The following is a 15,546-nucleotide window of genomic DNA, read 5'->3' on the forward strand; positions in this document are numbered from 1 at the left end:
TATTCCTATTTGTTTCAAGTATTCATTGCCAAATCAATTCTTTATGGGAGATTGATGCAAAGATTATCTGCATTGTTTTTTTATTTTCCTTTTGTTTATGAAATTATCCCACCAGCAGCGTCCAATGGCAAGCAAAGATTTTCGACAACTATCTTTCTAGGCAATCAATGTCAGTTCAATCATCTATAATCTACACCACGTTAATGCACAACGACAATCAAAATAACTAGTTGAAATATGAATTTTCACTATTCATTTTGATTGCTCTATTTGAACACATTTCATCTTATATTCAAAATTTTAGATTATGTACTATTCGAGCTTCTCTATATTAGTACATAAATTGTTTCAACATACTGAAAAGACTCGTAGAATATGGTCTAATGTTAGTATAGTATCATGGGCTCATGGCTATGCCTTATTCCCAATTGAGTTTTACACCAATAGACCGATCCAGTGTGACCTTACTAAAAACTCATATGAGAATATTAATTTAATGAGGGTAATGGGATGTTTGGCTACTATTGGAAAAATTCATTAATAACAGAGTGTTCGGTAGAAATAGTATTCATATTAGTTATGCGTTAAATCTTTGATATAACTTGTTTACAAACCCCACTCCTAAAGTATCCTACCCAATTTGAAGTAAAATGTGACCTTACAAAATGCTCATCCAATCACTTCACACAAATCTAATGTAATATCTACGTATGATTATTGATATCCAAAGTATTCACATATCACATTGCACGTAAGGATTATATAAACCAGACTAGCTGGCGAGCTAGATAATGCTTCTGATTATTTACATGTTGAAGACATTGAAGAAAGGCCAGTTAGTAGAAAAACAAAAAAGCAATTCCAGTTAAGATTTGACTTCCGAATGACCAAGAAACCAAAAAGAAATATACCATGTGGAATAACAAATAAAGAAAACCAAAAAGAAATATACCATGTGGAATAACAAATAAAGAAATGTCAGACCAAAGAGAACAAGAATATAGCCCCAATGATGTACAAGCTCAAAATATTTTACTTACACGACGCAACATTGTCATTGCAGTTGTGTTCTCTATATACTACAGCTGAAGTGATGAGATCAAGCTGTGGCCAGAAGCTACTCCCAGAGTTCAAATTTACTAATTCGACTGTTTCCTTTGTCCCCTTATCTTTCTTAATTTACAGTTACTTGGTGGATAAGTGGGGGAAAAGGTATACTGCTTTGACATTACATACAGTTAATCCATTTAAAGAATTGTCATGAGAAAGTGAGTTTCACAAGTGCGAAGAGAACCCTCCTACAAAGAGAAGGAGAAAAGTAAGCACCTTATTGCAAGTTGTCTTCAGAATTTATGCATATTTGTAAAATAGAATGGGAATTCATGATGAAACAACCACCAACCTTTCACCAAAGCTCAAGCACTTGAAATGGCATCTCAAGTAAAGACAAAAATCCTATCTGCAATTTCAGTTCGACAGATTGGACACTCAGCACAGGCAAGGGAACAAGATTTACACACTGCAAATCAAGTCGACATTAGACAGATCCTATCCAAGGGAGAGAGGATAATCTGAGCACATAATGAGAAAGTTGACTTACAGCAAAAATGTCGGCAAGGAAGGAGCATTGCAGAAGTTAGTGATTCGAAACAGACTTTACATACATGTGAATTTAAATCTGCATTCCCCACATATGTGTGGTCCTTTTCCTTCATCTCTTGCGTTCGAGCCTGATGGCGCACACACATAAAAGATCTTTAATACTTCATGTTATATTTTGAGTCATCAAGGAACCTAAAGAAACAACAGTTGTTATTAGTAGCTTCTACCTAAGCAAGAACCTAAGCACTAACAGCTATTCTGTTACCCATGTTATATCACATTTCCCATTTTAGATTTTATCTCAAAACGCTACACACAATTTCGTTAATAATATTACATTACAATGTCAAATTCTTCTAAGAATTACAATCTATTTGACTGTCAAAAGTAAATATGTTTTCTTTTACAACTAAAACCAACTGTCAGTTCAACATTTTCTTGCATTACTACTGTTAATTATATCCCAGTCAAGAACAGTAGGATAGCCAGAAACAGCCGCCTCCAAAGATTGACAAGGAGCAGAGCATAAAAGGGCAAACATTGTGGCTCCTAGTTATGATTCATTGAAACATTTCAGAAGCACTGAAGTAAAAGCATTACTATGCTAGAAGCCTCATGGAACGACAACCGATTAAAAACTAAATGCTTTTCATTTTTCAATTTATGATGACAATTTTATATTTTGAGATGTTCAAAATGTTTGACACAAGTCTATTTCTACACAACTTGCAAGAATGAAAATTAATCACACAATCCACATTTGAAACTTTGATGTGATATATTCCACTGAACTGACTTTTCAACCATTACTTTGATATTATCTCCTGTTATCACTAAAATCAAATTCAAGTAATATTAACAACTTAAACGCCATAATCAGTCAAACACAAGATAAAAAATGGGACGGTTGGAATAAATGTATATTAAAACCCATGACTTGCAGATGTTGGACACTTATTCTCCCCACCCTTCTGGTGTGCTACTAAAATCTAACCTTCCTATCTTCCAAAAAGCTTGCATATCTTACTGGATCCAAAGTATATCTCACACTTGTTTTTACAACTGAATAGACAAAAATGACCACGTTAGAGAGAAAAAGTAAAATAAAGCTTATCTAGCCTCATTATGGGTGTATGATGCACAAACACAAGGTAATTAGCTAGCTTTTGGAAGTATACATAGCTTCAACTCAGACAAATGACAAGGACACACCCTGACACGTTCATGTACTAGATACAAGTGCTAAGTGGCAAGAAAAGGATAAACACAATTTTTTTTTGTTTTTTTATTTTTATTTTTTTTTAAAAGGACCAACATAATTACCTTCAAGCGGGCAACAAGAGGGTCTTCTTCAGAATCTCAGCAACAGAGGTTGCATGATCCACGGTTTGTCCATCATCGAGGATGGGGTCATTGTACTCACTATCAAACATTTCTGGATCATTCATATTGCCTCTTCCAACATTCTGCCTTTCGGTTACTGTCTTTACATCTTGCGTGTCACCATTCTTTTTCCTTAGCTGAGAAATGAGCACCCACATATTTGCTAAATCATTTTCCAGACCTGCCTCCCTTCTCTTTCCCTCTTCAACCTTTTTCCGGTACTCATCTTCAAGTATTTCCTTCTCAACCAAGGCGGCCTCAAGAACTGCCTCACGTTGTTTTCTTGCCTGCAACTCCATTTTTAAATCTTTAGTATTTAGATCCCATGTGCCAAATCCATCACGAACAACTCCAGGAACTTCACTTTCTCGGTCAGAAACCCGACTTCTACGTCCTTGCCATAGGTTTTCGCCATGCTTTCGGTGGCGAACATTACCAGTTTGTGCAATGGTGCTCCTAGAATTTAATGCCTGTCGAGCGGCCAACAGTTCTTTCTCGAGTTTTGTATTCTGTATCGATAGATTTGTCACTTCACCAGCCAAATTTTTAAGTTCAACTGCCGCAGCAGATGCTAATTCTTTTGCATATGAGGTCTCTTCAAACAATTTCTGGTTCTGTACTCGCAATCCACTACTCTCCTCTACACTCTGGACTAGTTCCAACTTCAACTTATCATTCTCAATATCCTGCTCAAGCAACAAACTTATCAGAACCATTTTATAGACACATTTAAAGAAATGCAGTGACGTTAAAGTGTCTGTATTAAAAACAACAACAATAACAACGTACCCAGTGTCTGTATTCACAAGAAAGCTAGATAGATTTAGTCTTTTAATTGCTGTAGATATCACACTAATAGAAGATTGAAGAACTCTAATATAGAAATGCTGAGTAATGCGCGATTTCATGCAGGAAAAGCAATTAGTTTAACATAGAAAGATTAATATAGAGAAACTGAATGAACAAAATGATTGTTTGTTTAGGCTCCATCATGTACAGCGACTTAATACAAAATCTTGTCGTGGAATAGGTATGGATGTCAAAGCAGAATGTTACAGCACCAGGCTCAGTATGTTTTTATAAAATAGAACAAATGTAAAAGACTAAGCATCTCAGGTGATTTAAATTCCTAAGTTAAAAAATCTTAAATAATTCATTCATAAAAAGCATATCATCACGCATCCACTTCAAGGCATTTGCAAGTGCTACTAATGAGACCCTTTCTTTTGCTTTCTTCAGGCTTTATATAAAGGAAAAAATTAAAATATTTCGATAGGTCTTATAGTTTGATTCTCAATGCGTAATTAGACTTTTGAGGCACTAAGGCTTCACGTGATTCCTCTGCTCTGCATCGCTTAGTCAGTTAATTAAATGTGATATGCTCCTGCCATATCCCTCCTCTACAGGAGAACATCTTCTAAAAATAAATAAGAAACAAAAGATGCCATATACCGCAAGAATTTACACAAGAATCAGTCCAAAATACAAACATGAACCCAGTAAATCCTGGGCTGAAGAATATAAATCACCTGCAACTGGATTTTCTTTTCAAGGTCATCAATATACTTGTCTGATAGAAGACCCTGTTCTGCTGAGGGGTATGACTTCTCCACCTTCACTGCAGCTAGCTGCTGCTCAAGATTACAAATTGTTTCCTGCAGTTCCTTGTTCTCTAAACACTGGAACAGCAAAAGATGGCAGACCCATTAATCCTGGGCATCAGCCACTGGCATACCAACAACAATAAGGTGACTATCATTTGATTTACAACAAAGATAAATAATGGTGCTTTTTCACCTTGTTCTGCAGCTCTTCCTGGAGAATCCGATTGTCTGCTGATTTTATCTGTATTAAAAAGTAAAATACTTAACAACTTCATATGATAGATGTTCTGCACTATGTGATAGAAAAGAAAATTCTTTAGATTTGATTTTAAAATAATTAAATTGATGCAATCAAGGAAGACCTGATCCGGTCACTACCTCAAGCTCAAATCCCTTTTCGCTACATTGCGTCATCAGCTTCATCAAAGTCTGACAAAAGTTAGAACTATGAGACAAACACAAATCACCATAAAAGGGAAAACCAATGAGGCTGAAAAAGGAATAATGTGACATCACCTGCTGCATTTCAACTAAGGATGCACTGCTGATTGATACTTCACCACTTTCAACAATGCGCTGTTCTAAGATCCTCATCTGCTCTCTCTTGCCTTCAATGTCACGCTCCAAACTTTGAATCTGTTGCAAGTTTAGGCATACAGTGGGTAAAGATCTTAATGCAGGAGACTGCTTTGTACACAAGAAAACACAAACAAGAAGTTGTTTTCAGGAAAATCAAACAGCTGCAGTAACCTAAGAATGAAATCCTACACACTCATCAAGGATTGGCTCGTCTAGGGACTTTGAGGATTAAAAACCAGTGAAGATGCCGAACTGAATATGTTTCACAAGTTAGTAAATAAACCAACACCATGCCTTCTTATGAGGAAACATCAAATATAGTTTTATTTGAATTCAAACAATATATATCTGAAATGTTTACAAATTTTAAGATTATTGACCGCAAAATATAGCTACAGAATATTTAATGAGAGACCCAATAAATGGCTTTAGCAGCCATACACGTTTCATCATATTATTAGCCATCATGTGTAAGGAGTCAGTCCAACAACAACAAACCCAATGTAATCCCACAAGTGGAGTCTAGGGAAGGTAGTGTGTACGGAAACCTTACCCCTACCTTTGTGGAGGTAGAGAAGTTGTTTCCGACAGACATCATATTATATTATTATCAACCATCATATGTACGAAGGATTCAGTCCACAAAGACAAAATAAAGCTTACTTCAATATGAGATTTTGAATTCTCAGGATCATTCACAGACTGTTCTATCATTCGTTTCAATGTACTCGTACTAAATGCAGTCTCTCCAGCAAGCATCTTAACTTGCTCAACTAGGAGGTCCATCTGATCAGACAATGAAACTCCTTCCTATATTAAACAAATAAAATATCAAAAGTTGAAAAAATTACCATTTGATATGTAATGGAAAAGTATGCATTACATTAAAAAAAAAAAGAGAGAAAAAGGCAGACTTTGGAAGAAAAAAAATAGTAATGGAGAAGACCAGATTAGAAAAAGAAAAAAAAGTAATAACTTCTCAATTGAGTCAATCCTGAGACAACTTGGGAGGATGCCCAAATGTAAGTATCCAACAATGTTTGAAAATTCAATACTCGAAAATAATATATAAATATCAAAAATTCAAACTCCATGCAAAGATAAAGATTTTAGCAAGTTACCAGAGTAAACTTTAACTACATGTGGATTAAAAAATAACAACTTCAAATATTAACCACAGATCTTTAGATTTCTACAGAGGATTAAGGGGTCATATGCAATAAATAGGAGGTGAAATTAAGAACAAATGAAGAAGTCTCTTCCTTTAGAAGGTCTTAAGAAGAAAACATACTATGGGAAGCTTTGAACCAGTGACAAGGTCACCCCCCTGAGTTGATTCAGTAATCACACTGCCTGCCTGGGAGATATCATCATTCCACTTGCTAGAAGATCTTCCGTGTTTGAAATTAGAAGTCTCTGATGAAGAATCTCTTTGGTTCTCGCTATCTATGGGCACTGAACCATTCAACTTCTGGTGAAAGAGTGAACAACAAAAAAGATTAATTTAGGAAATAGATTTTATATTCAAAGGTTGAAAAATTAAAAGATCAATCTAGAAAAATGATTCTAAATCTTTGGTTCTCGATATCTATGGGCATACTGTTGTTGTTTATTTTGTGGCTCAGGGTAGATGCCAGAAAATTGCATGCAAATAGTAACAGAAAGCAATAGAAACAACAAAAACTTAATTTAGATACTAGAAAGGGAGTGAGTCTTAAAACCCCTATGGTAGATGATATGAAGAGCAGTGGTAATAAATAAACATATCCAGCACTGCTTAAAGCAACTGTAAAGGAGTAGGAAAAAAGCCTTGCAAAAATCAAAACACATCTGATGTGCCTAAAATCCAAATTCAGAAATGATCACCTAGAATTCTAATTGGCAAAGAATGGGAAATGGAAATAGAACTCAAGATAAATAGAGAGGGCGGTGTACATCATCTTCAGAAGCAAATCGACTCCCAGGAATTGAATTTTTTGAAGAAACAAGGATCAGTTTAGTTAGCTTCTGTATCCGGCTCAGTAGAGCAGCCTTGGCATCCTCCTCCTCTTCCAACCTTGACTGCATCTTCACTTGTCCCTCTTCCAACTGTGAAAAGATTGTTAATAATATAACACAACACAACCAATTACACCCTATGTTCCATTTTACATTGCACTCTTTCCTTTTTGGTCCATTCCAAGACAATTGACACCTTTTCATAATTGGAACTCATTAATTTTTAACTTCTTATTTTCCCTTAAACCACAAGATACAATGGGTACTTTGGGTATGTTAATTGTTTTGGCTTATGTTTCAAAAGTCTTTCCTCTTTCATAAACTCTGTACTGAGACAAACAGTGCCATATTAAGTTAACAGACAGAGTACATCCAAAGAAAACATCTTAGAAACTTAACAGACATCATCAAACATGGACTTGTACGTTTTTTTTTTTTCCCTGATAACCAGTTGTACGTGACATCATCAAATCATTTGACTTGAATGCATACCTGTTGTTTCAAGGTCATAAGTTCTTCATGATTGACTCCTACAAGCATCCCCCTTCTTAGCTGATCAAGCTCTTCCTTCAGACAAGATATTTCTTTCTGATATTTCTTGATCAGCGATTTCTCATCAATAATCTGAAATCAAGATAATCAGTATTCAGCCTTCAATACTGTAGTTCCATAAAAATGAAATGATTCAGATAGGCAAACCTTGTTGCGAGATGCATAAATCTCGACACGCTTAGCCCTGCTTGCAAACTTTAACGTGTTATGTGTTTCTTCCATATTGCTGGAAGCAGGAGTAATAGTGCAGATGAGCTACAATCAAGAAAGAAGCAGGAAATTAGTCATCTCTTCAATGCACTTAATGCCAAGAAGCATCAGATTAAACAAATGTTGTATAAGAAACGCCAGAGCCTAAGAGGCAGAGGATGCACATCAAATAGGATAGACTAGTAGTTTCATAAGGTCAATAGAATGAAAAATGCACAACATGTGCTTAATTGCACTCACAGAAACATGTCCATGCCCACTAAGTGAAGATTGTAGCAGGCGAGTAAGTTTAGAATCTCGATATGGAACATGAAATGCCTTCCCTTCACTTAATTTTCCAATGACCTTAACACATGAAAAAAGAATTGACATGTCAGATCGAAATAAACCCAGAAGCAGGAATTCATATAATCCTCAATAAGCTCAAGAAAGAACACAAGTACTGATCAGTAATACCAGTAGGTAGGTAAGGAGAAGTCAATTAAGAATACAGGCATGTCATCATGCAATTTTTATGGGGAACCTACATATACAAACTGTCAACAATTAGTGGTTACTACTTACAGTTCCAAGAGTCAGGAGACTTTTGTTAATGTATGATCCTTCTTTTCTTCGTAACCCTGTAGTTTCAGTTTTAGAGCTCTCAGATCCAGCTAGATCAATCAAGTTCTGTGGGACAAAGCAAATTAATATTAGATGCTAACATTCAACAGTTAGTATTTTCAATGCTGAACAACTAGTGCCAGAAACCATACAAGCTGTGAGAAGATCACTCCATCATATTCATCACCGTGGGCACTACTTTCAATCATCTGCATAATGTGTGATGAAAGGGACAACAGTCAAACTTGACTGGTAAATAATAATCACCAGTTACCAGTAGTACGAACTTAAACTACAAGGAGTAGGAGGTTATGAAACAGAAAATAATCACAGCCCATTGAAGGAAACACAACAAAGCCATCCCAGCAAAAATCCCCAACTACTTGTTACCTCTAAAATGTCATAGTTGTCTTCAGAAGACCTCTTAAATATAATGAGAAACAGCAACAGTAACTTCTCAAAAACTTGTGTTCGAACTCAATAACTTGAATACCAAAACATTAAAACCTTCAGCTGACCAAAAAACTGATGTTTAATGCTGGATGAGGGGTTTAAACTCACGATCACTTATGTGAACAAGATAAGCAGAATTTCAGATTAAACAAAGAAATGTGGCCGAGTGAACATCCTTATCCACTAACCAAGGTGAATATTGTATGACTGCGGCTACTAAACAGATTGAAATTGTTTGAACCAACGTGGCGGTGCTCTGCAACAGTAAGAATGTAATCAACATCAGGATCCACAAAAGCTTGCCTATATAATCAGCATCAGGATCCACAAAAGCTTGCCTATGAATAAATGTTATTTCCAGACAAAGAACAAGAACAGATTCAACAATTACCTTCCCCAGCAGCAATAAATGAAAGAGCATGCCCAGGTGACAAAACAACTTCCTCCTTCATACCTTCAACATAAGTACCCTGCATAATTGCAAGAATAAAAGAATGAAGAACCATACAGCAGCATTACAATCATGAACTATGATAGAGAAACATGAATATCTATTTTCTAGTAGAACAACTACAGGCTAAAAGCACCACCTGCAGTGCTGGTAGGTAATGATAGGTTTTGATACTTCAGGTGACAAAAAGAACGCTAGATTTTGTTTATTTCTTGGTACATGTCAGGAATTAAATAGGTATTAATATGTTTGGTTATATTTTTCCTGATAATTCAAGAATCAGGCATGTGATAACATGTAGGAAACATTTTTGTTCTTATCTTATTATTTTCAAAATTTACTGAAATGGTTGTCTTAGCCCGTAGGAACACAGCTTTTCTTTGATTCCTCTCATAAAAACAATATACTTATTCATCAAACAAAAGTATAGAAAGACAATTCAAATTTCCATAAGCAACAAAAGTTGTATTATATAACAACCTGGGTGTCCTCCCTAACACGCAAATTCTGTCCCGTTGGATCCAGCAAGTCGTTGATAACCTGACACCGTGAACAAGAAAAGCATTTATATGTTCTCTAGCTAGAATAAATACAAGATTATAACATGGATGGGACGACAAGTGCTTAAAGAGAGATGTTCATGAAGTTAGTACAAGAAATTAGGAAGTGCTGAAGCAACAAGCGCAAGAGAGATTCTAAATCTACTACAAAATTTTCCACATTGTTTAACAGACTCTAAGTTGCTCGGACTCTTCACTTTTGGTGCCGCACCCGTGTTGGCACAACATGGGTGTGGGTGTGGGATCCGTGTCCGATTTGGTCAACCAATTTTGGGTACTTTGACCAAAATCAATGGGGAAAGACTGGACAGTTTTAATGATTTCTATAAGCAATATACAAGCTAAGATGAAATTGAATAAAATGAAATACCTTTTATATAGAAATTTCTATGTCACTCCTTTTTCTTTAATTTCCTTCTAGGATTCTCGCCAAGTTCTCCACAAAATATCTCATAATTTAGGTTTTATAACTCCTTTTTAGATATTTTAATTATTTTTAGGCGAATCCCCGCACCCGTATCCATACATGGATCCATATCTCCGAATGTTAAAAATTAGATCATTAAGGATTCAACCTCTAGATCCGCACCTGAGTCCGAGCAACTTCTTTAACTTTAAAAGAAGTTGTTTTATGTAGCAGCTATGACGAATCACATTTCACATGAGCTCAGTCCTCAGAATATAAACATAGGTACAGCCTCTGCATCAAAGATGCTTATATATGCATGAGCATCTGGTAAACTATATAGTTGTTAATCATGCAAGCCTGTCCTCAAATATGAAAGTATCTGCTGATGTCCACTACTAACCTCATTATAGATTTCAAGATATGATACACGAAGTAAGAATTCACGTCCAGGAGTCTGAAAGGTAGATTACAATAATAAGTAACACTAAAAGATAATGGAGTGTCCTTTTTAAAAAAGAAATGGGTCTATAGAGCTCAAGAGTGTCATATAGAGAGGTGCATTGTCAAAATGAGAATCAGTAAACCGTAAACTCACTTACATCTTGAATAATGCTAAAAACATCCTTAATTGCGAGTGGAATTATACCTGGAGAATTTTGATCTCCCTGTGGAAACAAAGATCCATCATTAAGACAGCACAAGTTCGAAAGTTCGGGAGGTAGGAAGTAATCAAAACTTAAATTGAAGACAATTGAAAAACCAACTTTAACCATCAAATTGACTATATATTGATATAAAGATAGATAACACAGTACCCTTTAACTAGAATTTTTTCAGTTGCTAGTTATTAAATACTTCTAAACTGTTTGGTGGAGATGTAACAGAAGCATCAGAAGCACTTCCCCGTTCGAGGCAAAAAGAAGATTGCACAATGGATATATTAACTTACATGCATAGTGTGTGTCTTTCCACTACTTGTAACACCATAAGCAAATACTGTGCCTGCATACACAGCATGCCTAGTGTCAAATTACAAAAGCTAAGCATCAATAGAATTATTTTGCTAATGCAACTTGCAATGCATAAATGATAACAGTTCAGCTCAATATGATAGCCCTAGGATTGTTTCAAGAACCTAATTCAGGTCAACAGATCAGGAGGACATATAACGCTATTAGCACTCAACTAATGTCAATTTATGTGTCAAGCCATTACAGTCCACAAATAAATTATAACTGATCATGGCCTTGGAACTCATATTAAGTATGAATATTTTATAATGCCGTTGCAGTCTGTGTAGCCCCAAAAACGAAATTGCTCTATGTAGTGTTACAAGTGGCAGTAAGTAGGATACCGTTTATGCCCTCCATTGCAGCCTTTACCACAGGTCGAGCAGAAACTTCACAAACCTCTTGTGTACATGTATCAGGTCCAAAAACTCTGTCTAGCAATCATCCAAGAAAACATATTAATCAACTCTTAATATATTTCATCTGTGGAGAGGGAATTTCAAGTACTAAGCAACTCTAACCAAAATAAATATCAAACTCTTCACAAATAGAATATACAAACAAAAAAAAATACGAGCAGAATCAGAATCAGGAAGTGACTAGAATAGTACCAAATGCAAATGCTGTTGCAGCATTATACTCATTCCGTACAATTTTATCACCATCAGGATACCACGCAATTTCATCCCCCTTGTTGTATTCTCGTTCGCTGCCACCAGAAATACCAAAATTCCAAGCTCAAATCCTAGCATAATAAACTAAATTCCTCCAATCCAACATCAAATGGACTGAAACCAATTCAAGCAGATCTAACATTTACCTCAATGGCCGAAACCTAACTGTGACTGAAATACTCTCTCCCGCTCTAGACATATCAACTGGTTCAGCAATCAACTCCTCTGTTGACTGATAACTCACCGGCGTCCGATTTCCATAACCTCGTGAATACTCCGAATTGCTCCGGTTCCGTCCAGGAGTCACGGATTTGGAGCTCGCGCCAGTTCCGGAACCCAAAAACGATGTCGCTGTGGAAGAGCTGGATCGAGGCATGAGCCTACCGTTCATGAAAGACGACGATGACGAAGTAGATGAGTACGGACTCGAAGGCTTACGGCGGTGAAATGGCGAAGTACTTCTCCCTCTCGACGACGAACCCGACATTGACCGACTCACTCAGCTCAACCAAAAATCGGTAACACAAAAATTTATCTGCGTGTAGCTGTTCTTCTTCAAGTGTGTTTCACACTTTCAGCAAAATTGCTCAGTGAGAAAAACTTCAATTCGTCAATGGAGTGCAGAAGAACAGCAGAGAGAAAGGAAGAGGAAAGTTGTGAAAGGTGAAACGTGGGAGTTGGAAAGTGAGGACAGTGAGAATCTATGGAGGCGTTTGAATTTCTGAGTTTGATTTTTTCAAATAAATAAAATATTGTATTTTGTGGGAAATATTTGGAGGGGTGCGTGGGTTGGTGTGACGTGGAGATAGGAGGTGGCCCTCGCCGCGGAGTGGTGGAGGAGGTTTTTATTTGAAAAAACGGATTAAAATGGAAATGAGCGGGAATAAACATGGTTATAGGCTATACTAGAGAGAATAATATGTACATTCCACTTTGATAGTCAATTTTATTAATTCTTATATTTAAATTAAATTAATTAGATATTTGAAGATTATATATAAAAAATTCTTTTCATATAAGTTTGATCAATGAAAATATAGATTAAATTATTGATCAAAATTTAACTAGTTTACTTTTTGAAAAATAACAAATATTTTGAAACAAAAAGCTCTAGCTTCGGAACGAATTAGTTCATTTATTATGAGTGAAGCATTTATTAGCACGTAGCCACTTAAGTAAATCTTTGCACATGATTTGGTAGAAATTAAGAGAAAATTGAAATAGAAATAGGGTATTTAGAATTTATTGTCTTGAATTATATTTTTAAAGCTAGCTTTCACCTTCAATAGTGGAAGTTGTTTCAATTTGTTGCAATATGGGTATGATTTAGTTGAGAAACATTATTCATTTAATACGCCTAACAAGTAATTGTTGTTAAATTTTTTTCTTTTGAATTTCACGGTTCTCGTAGGTTTGGACTTTGGTGCAACTAAAACCCGATCAATGACATCGTCTTTTTGTTTTTTTTTTTTCTAAAAAATAATAATTTATCACATCAAACATAAACATGATTACAAGTTAAAATATTATATTCTAGAAAGTTCAAGTCAATATTGTCTCACTTTTTAATATCAAACGGGAAATAATAATAAGGTGCAATAGGAAGGTGATCATTTCAGCTTCAATAGAAAGAACGTTACGATAATTTATTGTCTCGCGATTTCTATCATTATTTATTATTTTTTATGACTCGATAATCATATTATTTTATTGTTAGCATCATATGTTATGATTTTCTATGCCCATTTTACTTTTGTAGTGACTGCCTTTCGAAATGCTTTGATATGTATGGCTTGAGAGGGATTTTGGAACCAATCTATATCTACTTTCATAAAATAGAAATAAAATTTACGTACACGGAATAAAATTACATCAAATATATTGTTATTGAAAAATATCTCTAAATTTCTTAATTATGATTTTATTTTTTCCATCCCAGTTATGTATTGATACATTGTTGTAAAAGACTGAATAATCCTAGAAAAGGAGTGGAAGTTACACTACCCCATGTGAAGATCGATGTGACCGGTCAAAGCTATCTTTTTGTTATTATAAACCTGTAATTTACAATTTATTTGTTATTTTCGATTTGTCATTTGTAGATACCATAGTAGTTTATATCTACTGGTATAAAATCATAGACTTGCCTTTTGTGCAATCTCAAAACAAAAAAATACGTATATGCTTAGTGGTCATGGTGGGGATGGAGCTAGATGGGACTAGATGGGTCGAGGCTTAACCACAAAAATCTCAACTCACATTGTCATGCTCCCATTTCTTCAAAACATTATTTCAACGTATAAGGTTTAACCCGTCATACGTATTTGACATCTCAATACATGATATTTATTTATTTAAATGAGAGAAAAGAGAGTGAGGGAATCTCTGAAATACTCATACAAGTAAAGGAGTAGAAGCCAAGAATTGATATGCTGAGTTTCTATCATTGACACTGTCGAGAATTTGATTGCACATGGTTCACTTTTTCTGCTCTCTCTCATTTGTGCCCTGTGGTCCTCTTAAAGCTATATACTTATATGGTTGGGACGGTTCTTACTTATTATGCACTACTATTATATGTATTTTGAGTGGGTGAACAACCTTAGCAGTTGGAGACTTGACAAACCATTAATATTGTCAAAACAAATAAAAATGTATGAATGTTCAAATACACAAATTAACTTCTACTATTTTCTCCCTGATATAGATATTTCTTTACAAATTTGTTACTACACGGACGATTAAATTATTCAGTATTATAGTAGGTCTCAAAATTAAAGAAATTTATTAAGTTTCAAAGGTATTAACTAAAATAAATTATATTCAGACTATAAATTATAAAAAAGTTTAATATCTTCATATTAATACAATTATAGATTGTGAAATGTCGTCCATCTTCCCCTCCGAATTTGTACCACATAAATATAAGCATGATAGAAATCACATGCTACGGAAAATCTTCTATTTTTGGTGTTAGCCTCTGGGCGGATCTGCATATTTGTTTGGACTTCGCATATTTTGTTGAAAACAAACAAGAAGCCCAATGGATCCATGAGCCCACAACTTGATGTTGCACAGAATAATTTGGAGTCACCCGTTACGCAGTTGCCATTACATCCACGTCCATAAAAGTATTTTTGAATATCTGCGTGCAGTATTTCCTGGGTGAAAATTTAGATAAGTTCAACCAGTTGATACAGGAAATAAAGTTAAAAATAAGTTTTCCTGCTTCAAATTCAATATATAGCGCTTTGAAAAATAAGTTTTAAAAGTTTTTAATCACAAAAACTCCAACTTAACTAAGGTTTTGAAAAAAATATATTTTAAAATCAGTTCTTTTTAAATACTCCTTCAATCATTTTTACTTGTTAAGTATTGACTTACCACGCCAACAATAAAGAGAATGACACTTTTATTATAATAACCTGTTAATATGATAAATTAAATGTCTTAAAAAA

The 15,546-nt window shown here is 35.0% G+C and overlaps 1 protein-coding gene across 1 annotated transcript; it reads right to left on the reverse strand.

The window, feature by feature from the left end:
- Nucleotides 1-1,331: 1,331 nt before the first annotated feature.
- Nucleotides 1,332-12,682, reverse strand: LOC125816475 (kinesin-like protein KIN-7D, mitochondrial). Its single transcript, XM_049496086.1, is given in 25 exon segments — nt 1,332-1,519; nt 1,601-1,730; nt 2,926-2,960; nt 2,963-3,671; nt 4,515-4,664; nt 4,783-4,830; nt 4,968-5,018; nt 5,106-5,225; nt 5,832-5,978; nt 6,460-6,639; nt 7,104-7,256; nt 7,659-7,790; nt 7,866-7,973; nt 8,169-8,273; nt 8,493-8,597; nt 8,684-8,740; nt 9,173-9,240; nt 9,376-9,454; nt 9,916-9,975; nt 10,805-10,858; nt 11,004-11,069; nt 11,354-11,406; nt 11,759-11,848; nt 12,026-12,123; nt 12,235-12,682. Coding segments are annotated over 25 exon segments (3,222 nt in total). The 5' UTR covers nt 12,576-12,682; the 3' UTR covers nt 1,332-1,436.
- Nucleotides 12,683-15,546: the final 2,864 nt, after the last annotated feature.

This window comes from Solanum verrucosum, unplaced genomic scaffold (genome assembly GCF_900185275.1).
Source record: "Solanum verrucosum unplaced genomic scaffold, falcon-dt-bn FXZP01000261.1, whole genome shotgun sequence".
Lineage (NCBI taxonomy): Eukaryota > Viridiplantae > Streptophyta > Magnoliopsida > Solanales > Solanaceae > Solanum > Solanum verrucosum.